The 24,497-nt window shown below is 48.5% G+C and overlaps 1 protein-coding gene across 6 annotated transcripts in view; it reads left to right on the plus strand.

Annotated features, from left to right (window-relative positions):
* LOC144511902 (voltage-dependent L-type calcium channel subunit alpha-1S-like) overlaps positions 1 to 24,497 on the plus strand; it is an 841,603-nt gene that overhangs the window by 147,348 nt on the left and 669,758 nt on the right. For all 6 annotated transcript variants that reach the window (XR_013500922.1, XR_013500923.1, XM_078242345.1 and 3 more), the window contains exon 19: positions 7,398 to 7,504. Coding sequence is in view for 4 of the 6 variants with exons in the window: in XM_078242345.1 (XP_078098471.1) it covers positions 7,398 to 7,504 (107 nt within the window). In the remaining 2 variants the exon portion in view is untranslated. The remainder of the gene's footprint in view (positions 1 to 7,397; positions 7,505 to 24,497) is intronic.

Raw genomic sequence — 24,497 nt, forward strand, 5'->3', positions numbered from 1 at the left:
TTCCTCTACCTCCCCCTCCAGCTCCTTTACACGCTCCTTCAGAAGCTGCAATCTAATGCACTTCTTACAACTAAAATCTCCTGAAACACTACTGGATTTCCTCACCACATACATCCCACAGGAGATGCAGCATACTGCCTGAACTGCCATCCCTGAAGCCATTACCAGCAAGAAAAAAAGAAAACAAAAAACTTCCCCACACTTCCCCAACTGTCACTCTCCACTGCAGCCCGAGCAACACTCCCTCAGTGAGACACCAACTGTCACTCTCCACTGCAGCCCGAGCAACACTCCCTCAGTGAGACACCAACTGTCACTCTCCACTGCAGCCCGAGCAACACTCCCTCAGTGAGACACCAACTGTCACTCTCCACTGCAGCCCGAGCAACACTCCCTCAGTGAGACACCAACTGTCACACTCTACTGCAGCCCGAGCAGCACTCCCTCAGTGAGACACCAACTGTCACTCTCCACTGCAGCCCGAGCAACACTCCCACAGTGAGACACCAACTGTCACTCTCCACTGCAGTGAAATGTGAGATTTCATTTCATTTCATTTCATTTCACCTCTACAAATCATTGGTCAGACCACATTTGAAGTATTGTGTTAATTTCTGGGCACTTTATTTAAGGAAGGATATTAAAGCCTTGGAGAGAGTGCAAAGGAGATCTGAGGAATTATAGATATAAGGAAAGATGAGAGAAATTGGTCTTATTCTCCTCGGAGCAGAGAAAATTAAGAGGCAATCTTATTGTGGTGTTCAAAATTACAAACAATTTTGACAGGGTAAAGAAGGATGTTCTGTTTCCACTAGATGGTATGTCAGTGACTAGGTGTCACAGTTTCAAGACAGTCAGCAAGAGAGCTAGGAGTGAGATGAGGAGAAACTTCTTTACTCAGAGTTGTTGGGATTTGGAATGATTGGCCTGGGAGAGTGGTGGAGGCGGATTCCATAGGAGCTTTCAAAAGAGAGCTGGGCAGCCTGGTGGCACTGTGGTTAGTACAACTTCAGGTACCTGGGTTCAATTCCTGCCTTGGGTCACTGTCTGTGTGGAGATTGCACATTCTACCTGTGTCTGCAGTGTTTCCTCCGGGTGCTCTGTTTTGTCCTACACCCCTGGTTATGTTGATTGGCTATGCTAAATTGCATCTTAGTGTTCCAAGTTGTGTAGGTTAGGGAATTAGCGGGGTAAATACGTGGGGTTATGTAGATAGGGTTTGGGTGGGATGCTCCGTCGGAGAATCGGTGCAGACTCGATGGGCGGATGGCACTGGAAGGGTTCTATGATTTCAGTGGATACATATTTGAAAGTGTTGAATTTAGAGGAGATTTACCATAGAATCCCTACAGTGTGGAAAGAGGCCATTCAGCCCATCGAGTCTGCACCGACTCACCAACAGAGCATCTTACCCAGGCCCACCCCTGGGTCCTATCCCAATAACCCCACATATTTACCCAACTAATCCCAAGAACTATACAATTTAGCATGGCCAATCCACCTAACCTACACATTTAGGCTGGAGAATGGGACTCGCTAGGTCGCTCTTTTGGGAGATGCTGTAGACACGATGGGCCAAATGGCCTCCTTTTATGCTGTAAAATTCTATATGTCAGAAGAATACATGGCTGAAGAGATGTGAGAGGGTCGGTTTCAGATTCCTGGGACATTGGGACCAATTCTGAGGGATGTGGGACCAATACAAACTGGGCAGATTACACCTGGGCAGGACCAGGACTGATGTCCAAGGGGGAGTATTTGCCAGAGTGGTTGGGGAGGGTTTAAACTAAAATGGCAGGGGAATGGGAACTGTGTAAGGAGTCAGAGGAGGGGGAATCAAGGACTCGAACAAAATACAGAAAGAGGAATAAGAAAAGTGATAGAGAAACCAAGAGCCAGAATCAAACCAGGCCAACAGTGAAAAATAGTGGGAACGGGACAAAAATGTTAAAAAGAACAACCTCAAGACTTTAAGAACAAAGAACAAAGAACAATACAGCACAGGAACAGGCCCTTCGGCCCTCCAAGCCCGCGCCGCTCCCCGGTCCAGGATTGAATCCTGAATCCAGGATCCCCGCCCAATTTTCCAGCCTATCTCCATACCAATATCCTATCCACCGAGCTGTCCCTCACAGCTACGATGCTTTGTTCATCACAACCTATTAACTCACCCCCACCCCCCCATTCCAGACCATGTGATCTCCAGGGAGAGGCGAAAACCCAGAGTGAAAACCCCAGGGCCAATATGGGGAAAAAAAAAATCTGGGAAATTCCTCTCCGACCCCCTGAGGCGATCGAAACGAGTCCAGGAGATCACACTGGCCCTGATCGGAAAATGCTTCCCAACCCTAGTCATTTCCACTTCCACGAACACCATATGAATGCCCCCGAGACAGGTTCCCAACTATCCGCAGTCTCGCTCTGTACTGGCACCAGCAAGATGATCATAGAATGAAGCCTTGAAACTTTGTACCTTAATGTGCGGAGCATTCGCAATAAAACAGTGTATAACGGGATGGTTTACTGGACCAATACGTCAAGGAGCCAATGGGAGAACAGGCCATCCTAGAGTGGGTATTGTTTAATGAGAAAATAATTAGCAATCTAATTGTGCAAGAATCCTTGGGGATGAGTGACCATAATGTGATAGAATTCTTCATCAAATGGAGAATGAGACTAGCATTTAAATAAAAGAAACTATGATGGTATGAGTTCCAAGTTGGCTATGATAGATTGGGAAATGATACTTAAAGCGATAATATTGGATAGGCAACGGCAAACATTGAAAGAATGCATGGGTGAACTGCAACAATTATTCATTCATGTCTCGGCACAGGCTTGGAGGGCCGAAGGGCCTGTTTCCTGTGCTGTACTGTTCTTTGTACTGTTCTTTGTTTTGTTCTGGTGCAAAGGTAAATCTGGAAAGGTGACCAAACCATAGTCCACAAGAGAAATTAGAGAAAACATCATATCCAAGGAAGGGCATACAAATTGGCCAGAAAATCAATAGACCTGAGGATTGGGAGCAGTTTAGAATTCAGCAAAGGAGGAGCAAGGGATTGATTAAGAAGGGAAAATAGAGTATGAGAGTAAGCTAGCGGGGAACATAAAAGCTGACTGTAAAAGTTTCTATAGGTAGGTGAAATGAAAGAGATGGGTTAAGACAAATGTCTTACATCAGAAATCAGGGAATTTGTAATGGGGAACAAAGGAATGACTGACCAACTGAATCCCTACTCTGCACAGGATCTTAAGCCCACTCTCCTTCTGCAGGAATGACGGCGTGGATTTAAAATGTGAAGAGTTTGGAAAAACGTGATTCTCACCGGTGAGATCGCGTTTTCCGATTTTGAACAAACCTTGCTGGCGGAGTGATGTGAAACATGCCACGGAAAGGCAGCAACCTAATTTGAATACATCAGCAATAGTGAGCATTCACGCCGGACAGTGAGGCCGTACCAAATATGGTACCAAGTTGGTGCTGGCGTGACGCCATGTTGCCACCATTTACAACAGCTCTACATAAGGGTGAACCCGGCACAGTCACCTTCAAGGGGGATATTAGAGGTGAGCACTCAGGCGGCCATTACCTCTCAGGCAGTCCAACACTCAAGGGGCCCCAGGGAGAACGTTGGGGACACAGAGAAGTGCAGCTTGAGGCCGGGGGTGAGGGTCACTGTTGCCACTGTGTGAGGGTGGGGGTTTGGGGGGTGTGGGTGGTTAGATCAAAGGCCTTATCTTCCCTTCATACTGGGTTACCTCTTACTCCAAGGGGATGTGCTGGCTGCCAAGCAGGCATCACTTCCCAGTTCCTCCATGCTGGGTTAGTGTTCAAACAGTAACTGAGTGGGTGCCCTTCCTTGTTGGAGCTGCAAACTGGGTGGGAGGTGGCCACAACAGGGGCAATACTACATGCAATGATGAGTTCCTGGGGTCCTGATTTGAGAGAGGCCAGGGAGAGGAAATTTGGGGGTATCAGTGATGGGGAGCTACCTTGCCTGATATGGCACAAGGCCCACTGACTTGGGAGAGGGTGAATGTAGTGATACCGACAACCCTCACTCTGTGAGGCCAGAGGGGATTACTGGACAGGGAATTCTCTGCGAATTCTGACTGTCAGGTTCAGCCGTGAGATTTGCATTGATTGCTTTCATGCAAGGCTGCTTAAATGCACAGCACTGAAGACCCCAAAGAATGAGGCTGTCCCCGAGGGAATTGCTTTAAAAGCTAATTGTATACCTCTCATGAATCAGCTGTGCCACATCAAGATGAATGTTGTTGCTTGCGTGACTAACTTACGATTATTTGAGGAGTCCAGCATACCAGTATGATTTCCAGAGCTGGATCTAGTTGCACAGTGTGGTGACAAAGGTGACCTTTTGGAACACCAAGCGCCAAGAATGGAGAAGCGTCTTTCAATACAATATACAGCTCACACTGTGGAGAACCCCATGGCAAGGTAGCATGGTGATCGCTGGCACAATACCAGCTCCTCGGACATAAGGCGATGGGAATCCTCCAGTTGGCCTTGCTGTCCAAGGAGGGATGCTGTCATCCTGTCTTGATGCTCGTGACTCTGCCTTTTGCCATTCCATCAGCTCCTGGATGACTGGACCCAGGGGCACATCATCGGCTCGGGGCCCAGGAGAACCACAGAAGAACCATAGAAAAGTTACAGCATAGAAGGAGGTCATTTAGCCCATCTTGTCCATGCCAGCCCAATGATACCCAGGTGCCCTTTCTGATCCCACCTTCCTGCACCCGGTTCATAGCCCTGTAGTTTACAGCATTTAAGCTGCAGATCCAGCTACTTTTTAAAAGAGTTTCGGGTCTCTCCCTCCACCACCTCTATTCCTCATGTCCCCTCTACATCTACTGCCACTTATCTTGAATCTAAGTCCCCTGGTTCTGGAATTCTCCACCTACGGATACAATGTTATCCTGTACACTCTATCTCTTCCCTTCAGCCCTCAGTCTTCTTTGTTTCCAATCTCTCTCTAGCCCTGTCAACATTCTTGTAAACCTCCTCTGCACTCTCTCCAGAGCAATTACATCCTTCCTGTAATACGATGACCTGAACTGCACACAATATTTCAGTTGTGGCCTCACTAGTGTTTTATACAATTCCAACATTATATCCTTACTTTTATGTTCTACTCTTCTGTCAACGAAGGAGAGCATTCCACATGCCTTTCTTACAACCGTGCCGGCTTAAATTGCTGCCTTTAGTCCGGGCCTCTGACATTCTTCCGAGTTCCAGTTCCCTGGGACATCCCTGCCTCCACCTGCTTTGGATCTTCAGATGTAAAGTGCTCACCAGTGAGTGACCCAGAAGCCTGTTTACTTCTTGCACCCACCAAGATGTGAGTATCTGCGCTGGTGCTGGGTATGGGTGACAGCCGTGATGCCTGTTCCAAAATGGGGTCCGAGTGAAGAAGTTCATTCATCTTGCGGCACTGCTTCCCTGAACTCTTCTGCAGTGAGCTTGCACTCACCACCTGCCACCTCATCACAGGTGGGGGTGGGAGGCCTTGTCTTGGAGTCGGGGTAGAGTGCATCCTGTTTCTGCTGCACTTCATCGAGAATTCTGGTGAGGACTCTGAGAATCACAGTGCAGGCTTCCAGGCTGCCATTCTCTGCAGTGGCTGTGGATCAAGTGCTATGGAGTGCTGGGGAGGCCTTTACATACAGCTCTCCAGTGATTAAGTTCAACCATGGCAGGCAAATCAGAGGGAGGCCACCTGGGCGCAGTGTGATTCTCATGGCCATAAAATGTTTGGGCAATGAAGCTCAGAACCTGGTCAGAAATTACACCAGGGCTGTCAGCATGATCCACTCCATTTTTTCCACTGGAACTGACATTTGGCCAAATTCAAGATGCTGAAGGTAAGCATGGAGGTGCAGAAGACAGTTAAAAAGGCAAATGGTATGTTGGCCTTCATAGTGAAAGGATTTGAGTACAGGAACAGGGATGTCTTGTTGCAATTGTACAGGGCCTTGGTGAGGCCACACCTGAAGTATTATGTGTAGTTTTGGCCTTCTTATCTGAGGAAGGATGTTCTTTTTCTAGAGGGAGTGCAGAGAAGGTTTACCAGACTGATTCCTGGGATGGGGAAACTGACGGATGAGGAGAGATTGAGTTGGTTAGGATTATGTTTGCTGCAGTGAAAATTCTAACAGGACGACACAAAATAGACAAAGGAAGGATGTTCCTGATGGTGGGGTTCACAGCCCAAGGATACAGAGTAAACCTTTTAGGACAGAGGTGAAAAGTTTCTTCAGCCAGAGAGTGTTCAACCTGTGGAATTCACAACCACAGAAAGCAGTTGAGGCCAAAAGAATGTATGTTTACAAGAAGCAGTTAGATATTGCTCCTGGGGAAAAGATATGGGGGGAGAGGCAGGATCAGGCTATTGAATTGGATGATCAGCCATAATCATAGTGAATGGCGGAGCAGGCTTGAAGGGCTGAATGGCCTACTCCTAGTCACTCCTATTTTCTATTGTTATGTTTACTGGATCTCTGCTTTGCTTCTGTATAAATTTCATACTATCTCTACTTTTGGCTGCGAAGATTCTTTGAAGGCGAAAGTAGACCTTTTAGGGCTGTGGACTGGTCTCATTCTAAGGATTAGCTGGGGAGGAGGGATGATTCAGTGTGGAATATTTGAACTGAAAAGCTGCTGGAGGCTGAGCTTGGAAAGAGAGTTGAACAGACATTGGAGAATGAGCAACCTATTGGAATATAGACAAAACAAGTGGTGATGTGGGTGAAATCAGGACTGCTATTTGGAAGAATCAACACAAACAATGGACAAATGATCTTCTTTTGTGCTGTTGGCTTTGAGGAATCTATGATGAGAGTTTAAACATTTGGCAAAAATTCTTTAAAATGTTACTGATCTTGCTAACTGTTTCATTGGATTCATTTTCTCTTTCAGAAACTCATATAACTCCCCTCACGACCACTACCTTCATCTCTCTCGATCTTAAACACCCTCTCTCACTCTCCCTACTAGAAATCATAGAAATCATAGAAACCCTACAGTACAGAAAGAGGCCATTCGGCCCATCAAGTCTGCACCGACCACAATCCCACCCAGGCCCTACCCCCTTTTCCCTACATATTTAACCCGCTAATCTACGCATCCCAGGACACTAAGGGGCAATTTTAGCATGGCCAATCAACCTAACCCGCACATCTTTGGACTGTGGGAGGAAACCGGAGCACCCGGAGGAAACCCACGCAGACACGAGGAGAATGTGCAAACTCCACACAGACAGTGACCCAAGCCGGGAATCGAACCCAGGTCCCTTGGAGCTGTGAAGCAGCAGTGCTAACCACTGTGCTACCGTGCCGCTCACACTCTCATTATCTCTTTCTCTCTCTCTTCATAGATGACAGTTTATGGTGCTTTCCTGCACAAAGGCTCCTTCTGTCGAAATTATTTCAATATCTTAGATTTGTTGGTGGTCAGTGTCTCTCTCATCTCCTTTGGAATTCAGTAAGTATGATGGAATTTCCAGCTCCCTGATCATTCTCATGCCTATTTGTTTGAATTGCTTGAACTGTGGGGGTGACAGACGCACGACCAGGTGAGGAAGGTTCGAAAGGCTCCCTCTTTTCCCTCTCGTTATTTGACTGCACTAGTTTATTTTGCTTGAAAATTAGATACTTGCCAATCTATAAATACTTAACTGTTCATGTGCTCATTAACAAGACAAGAGATCAAGCTTTCTTCAGTTCAACAAAGGAAGAGGTTAACTTTATTACACTACAAATGGTAATCCGTCAAGTGTAACGTACTATGACTCTATTTACATGGGTAAGATGGGTATAGAGGGATAAGGGCCAAACACGGGCAATTGGGATTAGCTTCGGGATTAAAAAAAGGGGCGGCATGGACAAGTTGGGCAGAAGGGCCTGTTTCCACGTTGTAAACCTCGATGCCTCTATGACTCTATTGTAGTACAGTGTAACAACATCAAGTGTAACCCAATATTCCAGCTCAGGTTAACAACATCCATTGTAAGACTGTGTTCGAGCTCAGTGTAACAACATTGAAATAACTCCACAGAGGCCTGTGTCGCTTCACAAACATCCCTTTGTTTACAAACTGACGTCCACTCCTAAGCGATCTTCCCTGATTGGGCAGCCAATCATTAACTCAATCAGGGAGATCATACTCTCATGGGTCATTCTCATGGGCATCATTGAGATCATTACAAACCTGGCTCGCGAAGTCCGAAGAACCTTGGGGGTTCATGTGCCTCATGGGTCAGTTTCCTCCAACTCAACATCCTCCGTGGGCGAACAATATCCTGGCTCAGTGTCACGCATTATTCCAGCTCAGCGTCACACAGTATTCCAGCTCAGCGTCACGCATTATTCCAGCTCAGCGTCACACAGTATTCCAGCTCAGCGTCACGCATTATTCCAGCTCAGCGTCACACAGTATTCCAGCTCAGCGTCACGCATTATTCCAGCTCAGCGTCACACAGTATTCCAGCTCAGCGTCACACAGTATTCCAGCTCAGTGTCACACAGTATTCCAGCTCAGCGTCACACAGTATTCCAGCTCAGCGTCACACAGTATTCCAGCTCAGCGTCATGCAGTATTCCACTCCAGCATCACAAAGTTTTCCAGCTCAGCATCTCACAGTTTTCCAGCTCAGTGCCACCAAGTATTCTGGATCCCCGTCACGCGCTATTCCAGTTCAGATTCACACAGCATTCCAGCTCAGCGCCACAGAGTATTCCAAATCCCCGTAACGCACTATTCTAGCTCAGCATCACACCCTATTCCAGCTCAGCGCCACAGAGTATTCCAGATCCCCGTAATGCAATATTCCAGCTCAACGACACACAGTCTTCCAGATCCCCATAAAGCAGTATTCCACCTCAGCATCTCACAGTATTCCAGCTCAGCATCTCACAGTATTCCAGATCAGCGTCACACAGTATTCCAGATCAGCGTCACACACTATTCCAGATCAGCGTCACACAATATTCCAGCTCAGCATCACACATGATTCCTATTCCAGCTCCGCATCATGCAGTATTCCAGATCAGCGTCACTGTGCCAGGGCGGCACGGTAGCACAGTGGTTAGCACTGCTGCTTCACAGCTCCAGGGACCTGGGTTCGATTCCTGGCTTGGGTCACTGTCTGTGTGGAGTTTGCATGTTCTCCTCGTGTCAGCGTGGGTTTCCTCCGGGTGCTCCGGTTTCTTCCCACAGTCCAAAGATGTGTGGGTTAGGTTGATTGGCCATGCTAAAATTGCCCCTTAGTGTCCTGAGATGCGTAGGTTAGAGGGATTAGCGGGTAAAATATATAGGGATATGGGAGTAGGGCCTGGATGGGATTGTGGTCGGTGCAGACTCGATGGGCTGAATGGCCTCTTTCTGTACTGTAGGGTTTCTATGTTTTCTATGATCTCAGCGTCACACAGTATTCCAGCTCAGCATCACAAAGTTTTCCAGCTCAGCATCTCTCAGTTTTCCAGCTCAGTGTCACACAGTATTCCAGCTCAGCGTCACACAGTATTCCAGCTCAGTGTCACACTGTATTCCAGCTCAGCGTAACACAGTATTCCAGCTCAGCGTAACACAGTATTCCAGCTTAGCGTCACACAGTATTCCAGCTCAGTGTCACACTGTATTCCAGCTCAGCGTAACACAGTATTCCAGCTCAGCGTAACACAGTATTCCAGCTCAGCATCGCACAGTATTCCAGCTCAGCGTCACACAGTATTCCAGCTCAGTGTCACAGAGTGTTCCAGCTCAGCGTCACGCAGTATTCCAGCTCAGCGTCACACAGTATTCCAGCTCAGCGTCACACAGTATTCCAGCTCAGCGTAACACAGTATTCCAGCTCAGCGTCACACAGTATTCCAGCTCAGCGTCACACATTATTCCAGCTCAGCGTCACTAAGTTTTCCAGCTCAGCATCTCTCAGTTTTCCAGCTCAGTGTCACACAGTATTCCAGCTCAGTGTCACACAGTATTCCAGCTCAGCGTCACACAGTATTCCAGCTCAGTGGCACACAGTATTCCAGCTCAGTGTCACACAGTATTCCAGCTCAGCGTCACACAGTATTCCAGCTCAGCGTCACACAGTATTCCAGCTCAGCATCGCTCAGTTTTCCAGCTCAGCGTAACACAGTATTCCAGCTCAGCATCTCTCAGTTTTCCAGCTCAGCGTAACACAGTATTCCAGCTCAGCATCTCTCCGTTTTCCAGCTCAGCGTAACACAGTATTCCAGCTCAGCGTCACACAGTATTCCAGCTCAGCATCACACAGTATTCCAGCTCAGTGTCACACAGTATTCCAGCTCAGTGTCACACACTATTCCAGCTCAGTGTCACACAGTATTCCAGCTCAGCGTCACGCAGTATTCCAGCTCAGTGTCACGCAGTATTCCAGCTCAGTGTCACACAGTATTCCAGCTCAGCGTCACGCAGTATTCCAGCTCAGTGTCACACAGTATTCCAGCTCAGCGTCACACAGTATTCCAGATCAGCGTAACACAGTATTCCAGCTCAGCGTCACACAGTATTCCAGCTCAGCGTCACACAGTATTCCAGCTCAGTGTCACACAGTATTCCAGCTCAGTGTCACGCAGTATTCCAGCTCAGCGTCACACAGTATTCCAGCTCAGTGTCACACAGTATTCCAGCTCAGCGTCACACAGTATTCCAGATCAGCGTAACACAGTATTTCAGCTCAGCGTCACACAGTATTCCAGCTCAGCGTCACACAGTATTCCAGCTCAGCGTCACACAGTATTCCAGCTCAGTGTCACACAGTATTCCAGCTCAGCGTCACACAGTATTCCAGATCAGCGTAACACAGTATTCCAGCTCAGCGTCACACAGTATTCCAGCTCAGCGTCACACAGTATTCCAGCTCAGCGTCACACAGTATTCCAGCTCAGTGTCACACAGTATTCCAGCTCAGCGTCACGCAGTATTCCAGCTCAGCGTAACACAGTATTCCAGCTCAGCGTCACGCAGTATTTCAGCTCAGCGTCACACAGTATTCCAGCTCAGCGTCACACAGTATTCCAGCTCAGCGTCACACAGTATTCCAGCTCAGCGTCACACAGTATTCCAGCTCAGTGTCACGCAGTATTCCAGCTCAGCGTCACGCAGTATTCCAGCTCAGCGTCACACTGTATTCCAGCTCAGTGTCACGCAGTATTCCAGCTCAGCATCACACAGTATTCCAGCTCAATGTCACACAGTATTCCAGCTCAGTGTCACACAGTATTCCAGCTCAGCGTAACACAGTAGTCCAGCTCAGTGTCACATAGTATTCCAGCTCAGCGTCACACAGTATTCCAGATCAGCGTCACACAGTATTCCAGCTCAGTGTCACATAGTATTCCAGCTCAGCGTCACACAGTATTCCAGATCAGCGTAACACAGTATTCCAGCTCAGCGTCACACAGTATTCCAACTGAGCATCACACAGTATTCCAGCTCAGTGTCACACAGTATTCCAGCTCAGTGTCACGCAGTATTCCAGCTCAGCATCACACAGTATTCCAGCTCAGTGTCACACAGTATTCCAGCTCAGCGTCACGCAGTATTCCAGCTCAGCGTAACACAGTATTCCAGCTCAGCGTCACGCAGTATTCCAGCTCAGCGTCACACAGTATTCCAGCTCAGCGTAACACAGTATTCCAGCTCAGTGTCACACACTATTCCAACTCAGCGTCATGCAGAATTCCAGCTCAACGTCTCAGAATATTCCAGGTCAGCGACACACACTGTTCCAGCTCAGTGTCACACACAATTCCAACTGAGCATCACACAGTATTCCAGCTCAGTGTCACACAGTATTCCAGCTCAGTGTCACACAGTATTCGAGCTCAGCATCAGACCGTATGCTTGTTCAGCGTCGAGCACTATTCCATATCAGCGTCACAGGTATTCCAGCTCAGCGTCACACAGTATTCCAGCTCAGCGTCACACAGAAAAACAACTCAGTGTCACACAGTATTCCAGCTCAGCGTAACACAGTATTCCAGCACAGCGTAACACAGTATTCCAGCTCAGCGTAACACAGTATTCCAGCTCAGTGTCACACAGTATTCCAGCTCAGCGTCACACAGTATTCCAGCTCAGCGTAACACAGTATTCCAGCTCAGTGTCACACAGTATTCCAGCTCAGTGTCACACAGTATTCCAGCTCAGCGTAACACAGTATTCCAGCTCAGTGTCACACACTATTCCAGCTCAGCGTCATGCAGAATTCCAGCACAACGTCTCAGAATATTCCAGGTCAGCGACACACACTGTTCCAGCTCAGTGTCACACACAATTCCAACTGAGCATCACACAGTATTCCAGCTCAGCGTCACACAGTATTCCAGCTCAGCGTCACACAGTATTCCAGCTCAGTGTCACACAGTATTCCAGCTCAGCGTAACACAGTATTCCAGCTCAGCGTAACACAGTATTCCAGCTCAGCGTAACACACTATTCCAGCTCAGTGTCACACAGTATTCCAGCTCAGCATCACACAGTATTCCAGCTCAGCGTCACACAGTATTCCAGCTCAGGTAACACAGTATTCCAGCTCAGTGTCACACAGTATTCCAGCTCGGCGTAACACAGTATTCCAGCTCAGTGTCACACACTATTCCAGCTCAGCGTCATGCAGAATTCCAGCTCAACATCTCAGAATATTCCCGGTCAGCGACACACACTGTTCCAGCTCAGTGTCACACGGTATTCCAGCTCAGCATCACACACAATTCCAACTGAGCATCACACAGTATTCCAGCTCAGTGTCACACAGTATTCCAGCTCTGCGTCACACAGTATTCCAGCTCAGCGTAACACAGTATTCCAGCTCAGCGTCACACAGTATTCCAGCTCAGTGTCACACAGTATTCCAGCTCAGTGTCACACAGTATTCCAGCTCAGTGTCACACAGTATTCCAGCTCAGTGTCACACAGTATTCCAGCTCAGCGTCACACAGTATTCCAGCTCAGTGTCACACAGTATTCCAGCTCAGCATCACACACAATTCCAATTGAGCATCACACAGTATTCCAGCTGAGCGTCACACAGTATTCCAGCTCAGCGTCACACAGTATTCCAGCTCAGCGTAACACAGTATTCCAGCTCAGCGTAACACAGTATTCCAGCTCAGCGTAACACAGTATTCCAGCTCAGCATCACACACAATTCCAACTGAGCATCACACAGTATTCCAGCTCAGCATCACACAGTATTCCAGCTCAGCGTCACACAGTATTCCAGCTCAGCGTAACACAGTATTCCAGCTCAGGGTAACACAGTAGTCCAGCTCAGCGTCACGCAGTATTCCAACTCAGCGTCACACAGTATTCCAACTCAGCGTCACACAGTATTCCAGCTCAGTGTCACACAGTATTCCAGCTCAGCGTAACACAGTATTCCATCTCAGCGTCACGCAGTATTCCAGATCAGCATCACACAGTTTTCCAGCTCAGGGTCACACAGTATTCCAGCTCAGCATCACACAGTATTCCAGCTCAGCGTCACGCAGTATTCCAGCTCAGCGTCACACAGTATTCCAGCTCAGCGTCACACAGTATTCCAGCTCAGTGTAACACAGTATTCCAGATCAGCGTAACACAGTTTTCCAGCTCAGCATCACACAGTATTCCAGCTCAGCGTCACACAGTATTCCAGCTCAGCGTCACACAGTATTCCAGCTCAGTGTCACACAGTATTCCAGCTCAGCATCACACAGTATTCCAGCTCAGCGTCACACAGTATTCCAGCTCAGCGTCACACTGTATTCCAGCTCAGTGTCACACAGTATTCCAGCTCAGTGTCACACTGTATTCCAGGTCAGTGTCACACAGTATTCCAGCTCAGCGTCACACAGTATTCCAGCTCAGTGTCACACAGTATTCCAGCTCAGCGTCACACAGTATTCCAGCTCAGCGTCACACAGTATTCCAGCTCAGTGTCACACAGTATTCCAGCTCCGTATCACACAGTATTCCAGCTCAGTGTCACACAGTATTCCAGCTCAGCGTCACACAGTATTCGAGCTCAGCGTCACACAGTATTCCAGCTCAGTGTCTCACAGTATTCCAGCTCAGGGTCACACAGTATTCCAGCTCAGCGTCACACAGTATTCCAGCTCAGCGTCACACAGTATTCCAGCTCAGCGTCACACAGTATTCCAGCTCAGTGTCACACAGTATTCCAGCTCAGCGTCACACAGTATTCCAGCTCAGTGTCACACAGTATTCCAGCTCAGCGTCACACAGTATTCGAGCTCAGCGTCACACAGGATTCCAGCTCAGCGTCACAGGTATTCCAGCTCAGCGTCACACAGTATTCCAGCTCAGCATCACACAGTATTCCAGCTCAGCGTCACACAGTATTCCAGCTCAGCGTCACACAGTATTCCAGCTCAGCGTCACACAGTATTCCAGCTCAGCGTCACACAGTATTCCAGCTCAGCGTCACACAGTATTCCAGCTCAGCGTCACACTGTATTCCAGGTCTGTGTCACACTGTATTCCAGCTCAGCGTCACACAGTATTCCAGCTCAGCGTCACACTGTATTCCAGGTCAGTGTCACACAGTATTCCAGCTCAGCGTCACACAGTATTCCAGATCAGCGTAACACAGTATTCCAGCTCAGCGTCACACAGTATTCCAGATCAGCGTCACACAGTATTCCAGGTCAGTGTCACACAGTATTCCAGATCAGCGTCACACAGTATTCCAGATCAGCGTAACACAGTATTCCAGCTCAGCGTCACGCAGTATTCCAGCTCAGCGTAACACAGTATTCCAGATCAGCGTAACACATTATTCCATCTCAGTGTCACGCAGTATTCCATCTCAGCGTCACACAGTATTCCAGCTCTGCATCACACAGTATTCCAGATCAGCGTCACACTGTATTCCAGCAAAGCGTAACACAGTATTCCAGCTCAGCGTCACGCAGTATTCCAGCTCAGCATCACACAGTATTCCAGCTCAGCGTAACACAGTATTCCAGCTCAGCGTCACACAGTATTCCAGATCAGCGTAACACAGTATTCCAGCTCAGCGTCACACAGTATTCCAGCTCAGTGTCTCACAGTATTCCAGCTCAGGGTCACACAGTATTCCAGCTCAGCGTCACACAGTATTCCAGCTCAGCGTCACACAGTATTCCAGCTCAGCGTCACACAGTATTCCAGCTCAGTGTCACACAGTATTCCAGCTCAGCGTCACACAGTATTCCAGCTCAGTGTCACACAGTATTCCAGCTCAGCGTCACACAGTATTCGAGCTCAGCGTCACACAGTATTCCAGCTCAGTGTCACACAGTATTCCAGCTCAGCGTCACACTGTATTCCAGCTCAGCGTCACGCAGTATTCCAGCTCAGCGTCACACAGTATTCCAGCTCAGCGTAACACAGTATTCCAGCTCAGTGTCACACACTATTCCAACTCAGCGTCATGCAGAATTCCAGCTCAACGTCTCAGAATATTCCAGGTCAGCGACACACACTGTTCCAGCTCAGTGTCACACACAATTCCAACTGAGCATCACACAGTATTCCAGCTCAGTGTCACACAGTATTCCAGCTCAGTGTCACACAGTATTCGAGCTCAGCATCAGACCGTATGCTTGTTCAGCGTCGAGCACTATTCCATATCAGCGTCACAGGTATTCCAGCTCAGCGTCACACAGTATTCCAGCTCAGCGTCACACAGAAAAACAACTCAGTGTCACACAGTATTCCAGCTCAGCGTAACACAGTATTCCAGCTCAGCGTAACACAGTATTCCAGCTCAGCGTAACACAGTATTCCAGCTCAGTGTCACACAGTATTCCAGCTCAGCGTCACACAGTATTCCAGCTCAGCGTAACACAGTATTCCAGCTCAGTGTCACACAGTATTCCAGCTCAGTGTCACACAGTATTCCAGCTCAGCGTAACACAGTATTCCAGCTCAGTGTCACACACTATTCCAGCTCAGCGTCATGCAGAATTCCAGCACAACGTCTCAGAATATTCCAGGTCAGCGACACACACTGTTCCAGCTCAGTGTCACACACAATTCCAACTGAGCATCACACAGTATTCCAGCTCAGCGTCACACAGTATTCCAGCTCAGCGTCACACAGTATTCCAGCTCAGTGTCACACAGTATTCCAGCTCAGCGTAACACAGTATTCCAGCTCAGCGTAACACAGTATTCCAGCTCAGCGTAACACACTATTCCAGCTCAGTGTCACACAGTATTCCAGCTCAGCATCACACAGTATTCCAGCTCAGCGTCACACAGTATTCCAGCTCAGGTAACACAGTATTCCAGCTCAGTGTCACACAGTATTCCAGCTCAGTGTCACACAGTATTCCAGCTCAGTGTCACACAGTATTCCAGCTCAGTGTCACACAGTATTCCAGCTCAGTGTCACACAGTATTCCAGCTCAGCATCACACACAATTCCAATTGAGCATCACACAGTATTCCAGCTGAGCGTCACACAGTATTCCAGCTCAGCGTCACACAGTATTCCAGCTCAGCGTAACACAGTATTCCAGCTCAGCGTAACACAGTATTCCAGCTCAGCGTAACACAGTATTCCAGCTCAGCATCACACACAATTCCAACTGAGCATCACACAGTATTCCAGCTCAGCATCACACAGTATTCCAGCTCAGCGTCACACAGTATTCCAGCTCAGCGTAACACAGTATTCCAGCTCAGGGTAACACAGTAGTCCAGCTCAGCGTCACGCAGTATTCCAACTCAGCGTCACACAGTATTCCAACTCAGCGTCACACAGTATTCCAGCTCAGTGTCACACAGTATTCCAGCTCAGCGTAACACAGTATTCCATCTCAGCGTCACGCAGTATTCCAGATCAGCATCACACAGTTTTCCAGCTCAGGGTCACACAGTATTCCAGCTCAGCATCACACAGTATTCCAGCTCAGCGTCACGCAGTATTCCAGCTCAGCGTCACACAGTATTCCAGCTCAGCGTCACACAGTATTCCAGCTCAGTGTAACACAGTATTCCAGATCAGCGTAACACAGTTTTCCAGCTCAGCATCACACAGTATTCCAGCTCAGCGTCACACAGTATTCCAGCTCAGCGTCACACAGTATTCCAGCTCAGTGTCACACAGTATTCCAGCTCAGCATCACACAGTATTCCAGCTCAGCGTCACACAGTATTCCAGCTCAGCGTCACACTGTATTCCAGCTCAGTGTCACACAGTATTCCAGCTCAGTGTCACACTGTATTCCAGGTCAGTGTCACACAGTATTCCAGCTCAGCGTCACACAGTATTCCAGCTCAGTGTCACACAGTATTCCAGCTCAGCGTCACACAGTATTCCAGCTCAGCGTCACACAGTATTCCAGCTCAGTGTCACACAGTATTCCAGCTCCGTATCACACAGTATTCCAGCTCAGTGTCACACAGTATTCCAGCTCAGCGTAACACAGTATTCCAGCTCAGCGTAACACAGTATTCCAGCTCAGCGTAACACACTATTCCAGCTCAGTGTCACACAGTATTCCAGCTCAGCATCACACAGTATTCCAGCTCAGCGTCACACAGTATTCCAGCTCAGGTAACACAGTATTCCAGCTCAGTGTCACACAGTATTCCAGCTCGGCGTAACACAGTATTCCAGCTCAGTGTCACACACTATTCCAGCTCAGCGTCATGCAGAATTCCAGCTCAACAGCTCAGAATATTCCCGGTCAGCGACACACACTGTTCCAGCTCAGTGTCACACGGTATTCCAGCTCAGCATCACACACAATTCCAACTGAGCATCACACAGTATTCCAGCTCAGTGTCACACAGTATTCCAGCTCTGCGTCACACAGTATTCCAGCTCAGCGTAACACAGTATTCCAGCTCAGCGTCACACAGTATTCCAGCTCAGTGTCACACAGTATTCCAGCTCAGTGTCACACAGTATTCCAGCTCAGTGTCACACAGTATTCCAGCTCAGTGTCACACAGTATTCCAGCTCAGTGTCACACAGTATTCCAGCTCAGCATCACACACAATTCCAATTGAGCATCACACAGTATTCCAGCTGAGCGTCACACAGTATTCCAGCTCAGCGTCACACTGTATTCCAGCTCAGCGTAACACAGTATTCCAGCTCAGCGTAACACAGTATTCCAGCTCAGCGTAACACAGTATTCCAGCTCAGCATCACACACAATTCCAACTGAGCATCACACAGTATTCCAGCTCAGCATCACACAGTATTCCAGCTCAGCGTCACACAGTATTCCAGCTCAGCGTAACACAGTATTCCAGCTCAGGGTAACACAGTAGTCCAGCTCAGCGTCACGCAGTATTCCAACTCAGCGTCACACAGTATTCCAACTCAGCGTCACACAGTATTCCAGCTCAGTGTCACACAGTATTCCAGCTCAGCGTAACACAGTATTCCATCTCAGCGTCACGCAGTATTCCAGATCAGCATCACACAGTTTTCCAGCTCAGGGTCACACAGTATTCCAGCTCAGCATCACACAGTATTCCAGCTCAGCGTCACGCAGTATTCCAGCTCAGCGTCACACAGTATTCCAGCTCAGCGTCACACAGTATTCCAGCTCAGTGTAACACAGTATTCCAGATCAGCGTAACACAGTTTTCCAGCTCAGCATCACACAGTATTCCAGCTCAGCGTCACACAGTATTCCAGCTCAGCGTCACACAGTATTCCAGCTCAGTGTCACACAGTATTCCAGCTCAGCATCACACAGTATTCCAGCTCAGCGTCACACAGTATTCCAGCTCAGCGTCACACTGTATTCCAGCTCAGTGTCACACAGTATTCCAGCTCAGTGTCACACTGTATTCCAGGTCAGTGTCACACAGTATTCCAGCTCAGCGTCACACAGTATTCCAGCTCAGTGTCACACAGTATTCCAGCTCAGCGTCACACAGTATTCCAGCTCAGCGTCACACAGTATTCCAGCTCAGTGTCACACAGTATTCCAGCTCCGTATCACACAGTATTCCAGCTCAGTGTCACACAGTATTCCAGCTCAGCGTCACACAGTATTCGAGCTCAGCGTCACACAGTATTCCAGCTCAGTGTCTCACAGTATTCCAGCTCAGGGTCACACAGTATTCCAGCTCAGCGTCACACAGTATTCCAGCTCAGCGTCACACAGTATTCCAGCTCAGCGTCACACAGTATTCCAGCTCAGTGTCACACAGTATTCCAGCTCAGCGTCACACAGTATTCCAGCTCAGTGTCACACAGTATTCCAGCTCAGCGTCACACAGTATTCGAGCTCAGCGTCACACAGTATTCCAGCTCAGTGTCACACAGTATTCCAGCTCAGCGTCACACAGTATTCGAGCTCAGCGTCACACAGGATTCCAGCTCAGCGTCACAGGTATTCCAGCTCAGCGTCACACAGTATTCCAGCTCAGCATCACACAGTATTCCAGCTCAGCGTCACACAGTATTCCAGCTCAGCGTCACACAGTATTCCAGCTCAGCGTCACACAGTATTCCAGCTCAGCGTCACACAGTATTCCAGCTCAGCGTCACACAGTATTCCAGCTCAGCGTCACACTGTATTCCAGGTCTGTGTCACACTGTATTCCAGCTCAGCGTCACACAGTATTCCAGCTCAGCGTCACACTGTATTCCAGGTCAGTGTCACACAGTATTCCAGCTCAGCGTCACACAGTATTCCAGATCAGCGTAACACAGTATTCCAGCTCAGCGTCACACAGTATTCCAGATCAGCGTCACACAGTATTCCAGGTCAGTGTCACACAGTATTCCAGATCAGCGTCACACAGTATTCCAGATCAGCGTAACACAGTATTCCAGCTCAGCGTCACGCAGTATTCCAGCTCAGCGTAACACAGTATTCCAGATCAGCGTAACACATTATTCCATCTCAGTGTCACGCAGTATTCCATCTCAGCGTCACACAGTATTCCAGCTCTGCATCACACAGTATTCCAGATCAGCGTCACACTGTATTCCAGCAAAGCGTAACACAGTATTCCAGCTCAGCGTCACGCAGTATTCCAGCTCAGCATCACACAGTATTCCAGCTCAGCGTAACACAGTATTCCAGCTCAGCGTCACACAGTATTCCAGATCAGCGTAACACAGTATTCCTGCTCAGCGTCACACAGTATTCCAGCTCAGCGTCACACAGTATTCCAGCTCAGCGTCACACAGTATTCCAGCTCAGCGCAACACAGTATTCCAGCTCAGCGTAACACAGTATTCCAGCTCTGCATCACACAGTATTCCAGATCAGTGTCACACAGTATTCCAGCTCAGTGTCACACAGTATTCCAGCTCCGTATCACACAGTATTCCAGCTCAGTGTCACACAGTATTCCAGCTCAGTATCACACAGTATTCCAGCTCAGTGTCACACAGTATTCCAGCTCAGCATCACACAGTATAACAGCTCAGTGTCACACAGTATTCCAGCTCAGCGTCACACAGTATTCCAGCTCAGCGTCACACAGTATTCCAGCTCAGCGTCACACAGTATTCCAGCTCAGCGTCACACAGTATTCCAGCTCAGCGTCACACAGTATTCCAGCTCAGCGTCACACAGTATTCCAGCTCAGCGTAACACAGTATTCCAGCTCTGCATCACACAGTATTCCAGCTCAGCGTCACACAGTATTCCAGCTCAGCGTCACACAGTATTCCAGCTCTGCATCACACAGTATTCCGGCTCAGCGTAACACAGTATTCCAGCTCAGCGTAACACAGTATTCCAGCTCAGCGTAACACAGTATTCCAGCTCAGTGTCACACAGTATTCCAGCTCAGCATCACACAGTATAACAGCTCAGTGTCACACAGTATTCCAGCTCAGCGTCACACAGTATTCCAGCTCAGCGTAACACAGTATTCCAGCTCAGTGTCACACAGTATTCCAGCTCGGCGTAACACAGTATTCCAGCTCAGTGTCACACACTATTCCAGCTCAGCGTCATGCAGAATTCCAGCTCAACATCTCAGAATATTCACGGTCAGCGACACACACTGTTCCAGCTCAGTGTCACACGGTATTCCAGCTCAGCATCACACACAATTCCAACTGAGCATCACACAGTATTCCAGCTCAGTGTCACACAGTATTCCAGCTCTGCGTCACACAGTATTCCAGCTCAGCGTAACACAGTATTCCAGCTCAGCGTAACACAGTATTCCAGCTCAGTGTCACACAGTCTTCCAGCTCAGTGTCACACAGTATTCCAGCTCAGTGTCACACAGTATTCCAGCTCAGTGTCACACAGTATTCCAGCTCAGCATCACACACAATTCCAACTGAGCATCACACAGTATTCCAGCTGAGCGTCACACAGTATTCCAGCTCAGCGTCACACAGTATTCCAGCTCAGCATAACACAGTATTCCAGCTCAGCGTAACACAGTATTCCAGCTCAGCGTAACACAGTATTCCAGCTCAGCATCACACACAATTCCAACTGAGCATCACACAGTATTCCAGCTGAGCGTCACACAGTATTCCAGCTCAGCGTCACACATTATTCCAGCTCAGCGTAACACAGTATTCCAGCTCAGCGTAACACAGTAGTCCAGCTCAGCGTCACGCAGTATTCCAACTCAGCGTCACACAGTATTCCAACTCAGCGTCACACAGTATTCCAGCTCAGTGTCACACAGTATTCCAGCTCAGCGTAACACAGTATTCCATCTCAGCGTCACGCAGTATTCCAGATCAGCATCACACAGTTTTCCAGCTCAGGGTCACACAGTATTCCAGCTCAGCGTCACACAGTATTCCAGCTCAGCGTCACGCAGTATTCCAGCTCAGCGTCACACAGTACTCCAGCTCAGCGTCACACAGTATTCCAGCTCAGCGTCACACAGTATTCCAGCTCAGCGTCACACAGTATTCCAGCTCAGTGTCACACAGTATTCCAGCTCAGCGTAATGCAGTATTCCAACTCAGCGTCACACAGTATTCCAACTCAGCGTCACACAGTATTCCAGCTCAGTGTCACACAGTATTCCAGCTCAGCGTCACACAGTATTCCAGCTCAGCGTCACACAGTATTCCAGCTCAGCGTCACACAGTATTCCAGCTCAGTGTCACGCAGTATTCCAGCTCAGCGTCACACAGTATTCCAGCTCAGTGTCACACAGTATTCGAGCTCAGCATCAGACCGTATGCTTGTTCAGCGTCGAGCACTATTCCATATCAGCGTCACAGGTATTCCAGCTCAGCGTCACACAGTATTCCAGCTCAGCGTCACACAGAAAAACAACTCAGTGTCACACAGTATTCCAGCTCAGCGTAACACAGTATTCCAGCTCAGCGTAACACAGTATTCCAGCTCAGCGTAACACAGTATTCCAGCTCAGTGTCACACAGTATTCCAGCTCAGCGTCACACAGTATTCCAGCTCAGCGTAACACAGTATTCCAGCTCAGTGTCACACAGTATTCCAGCTCAGTGTCACACAGTATTCCAGCTCAGCGTAACACAGTATTCCAGCTCAGTGTCACACACTATTCCAGCTCAGCGTCATGCAGAATTCCAGCACAACGTCTCAGAATATTCCAGGTCAGCGACACACACTGTTCCAGCTCAGTGTCACACACAATTCCAACTGAGCATCACACAGTATTCCAGCTCAGCGTCACACAGTATTCCAGCTCAGCGTCACACAGTATTCCAGCTCAGTGTCACACAGTATTCCAGCTCAGCGTAACACAGTATTCCAGCTCAGCGTAACACAGTATTCCAGCTCAGCGTAACACAGTATTCCAGCTCAGTGTCACACAGTATTCCAGCTCAGCATCACACAGTATTCCAGCTCAGCGTCACACAGTATTCCAGCTCAGGTAACACAGTATTCCAGCTCAGTGTCACACAGTATTCCAGCTCGGCGTAACACAGTATTCCAGCTCAGTGTCACACACTATTCCAGCTCAGCGTCATGCAGAATTCCAGCTCAACATCTCAGAATATTCCCGGTCAGCGACACACACTGTTCCAGCTCAGTGTCACACGGTATTCCAGCTCAGCATCACACACAATTCCAACTGAGCATCACACAGTATTCCAGCTCAGTGTCACACAGTATTCCAGCTCTGCGTCACACAGTATTCCAGCTCAGCGTAACACAGTATTCCAGCTCAGCGTCACACAGTATTCCAGCTCAGTGTCACACAGTATTCCAGCTCAGTGTCACACAGTATTCCAGCTCAGTGTCACACAGTATTCCAGCTCAGTGTCACACAGTATTCCAGCTCAGTGTCACACAGTATTCCAGCTCAGTGTCACACAGTATTCCAGCTCAGCATCACACACAATTCCAATTGAGCATCACACAGTATTCCAGCTGAGCATCACACAGTATTCCAGCTCAGCGTTACACAGTATTCCAGCTCAGCGTAACACAGTATTCCAGCTCAGCGTAACACAGTATTCCAGCTCAGCGTAACACAGTATTCCAGCTCAGCATCACACACAATTCCAACTGAGCATCACACAGTATTCCAGCTCAGCATCACACAGTATTCCAGCTCAGCGTCACACAGTATTCCAGCTCAGCGTAACACAGTATTCCAGCTCAGGGTAACACAGTAGTCCAGCTCAGCGTCACGCAGTATTCCAACTCAGCGTCACACAGTATTCCAACTCAGCGTCACACAGTATTCCAGCTCAGTGTCACACAGTATTCCAGCTCAGCGTAACACAGTATTCCATCTCAGCGTCACGCAGTATTCCAGATCAGCATCACACAGTTTTCCAGCTCAGGGTCACACAGTATTCCAGCTCAGCATCACACAGTATTCCAGCTCAGCGTCACGCAGTATTCCAGCTCAGCGTCACACAGTATTCCAGCTCAGCGTCACACAGTATTCCAGCTCAGTGTAACACAGTATTCCAGATCAGCGTAACACAGTTTTCCAGCTCAGCATCACACAGTATTCCAGCTCAGCGTCACACAGTATTCCAGCTCAGCGTCACACAGTATTCCAGCTCAGTGTCACACAGTATTCCAGCTCAGCATCACACAGTATTCCAGCTCAGCGTCACACAGTATTCCAGCTCAGCGTCACACTGTATTCCAGCTCAGTGTCACACAGTATTCCAGCTCAGTGTCACACTGTATTCCAGGTCAGTGTCACACAGTATTCCAGCTCAGCGTCACACAGTATTCCAGCTCAGTGTCACACAGTATTCCAGCTCAGCGTCACACAGTATTCCAGCTCAGCGTCACACAGTATTCCAGCTCAGTGTCACACAGTATTCCAGCTCCGTATCACACAGTATTCCAGCTCAGTGTCACACAGTATTCCAGCTCAGCGTCACACAGTATTCGAGCTCAGCGTCACACAGTATTCCAGCTCAGTGTCTCACAGTATTCCAGCTCAGGGTCACACAGTATTCCAGCTCAGCGTCACACAGTATTCCAGCTCAGCGTCACACAGTATTCCAGCTCAGCGTCACACAGTATTCCAGCTCAGT

This window comes from Mustelus asterias, chromosome 25 (genome assembly GCF_964213995.1).
Source record: "Mustelus asterias chromosome 25, sMusAst1.hap1.1, whole genome shotgun sequence".
Lineage (NCBI taxonomy): Eukaryota > Metazoa > Chordata > Chondrichthyes > Carcharhiniformes > Triakidae > Mustelus > Mustelus asterias.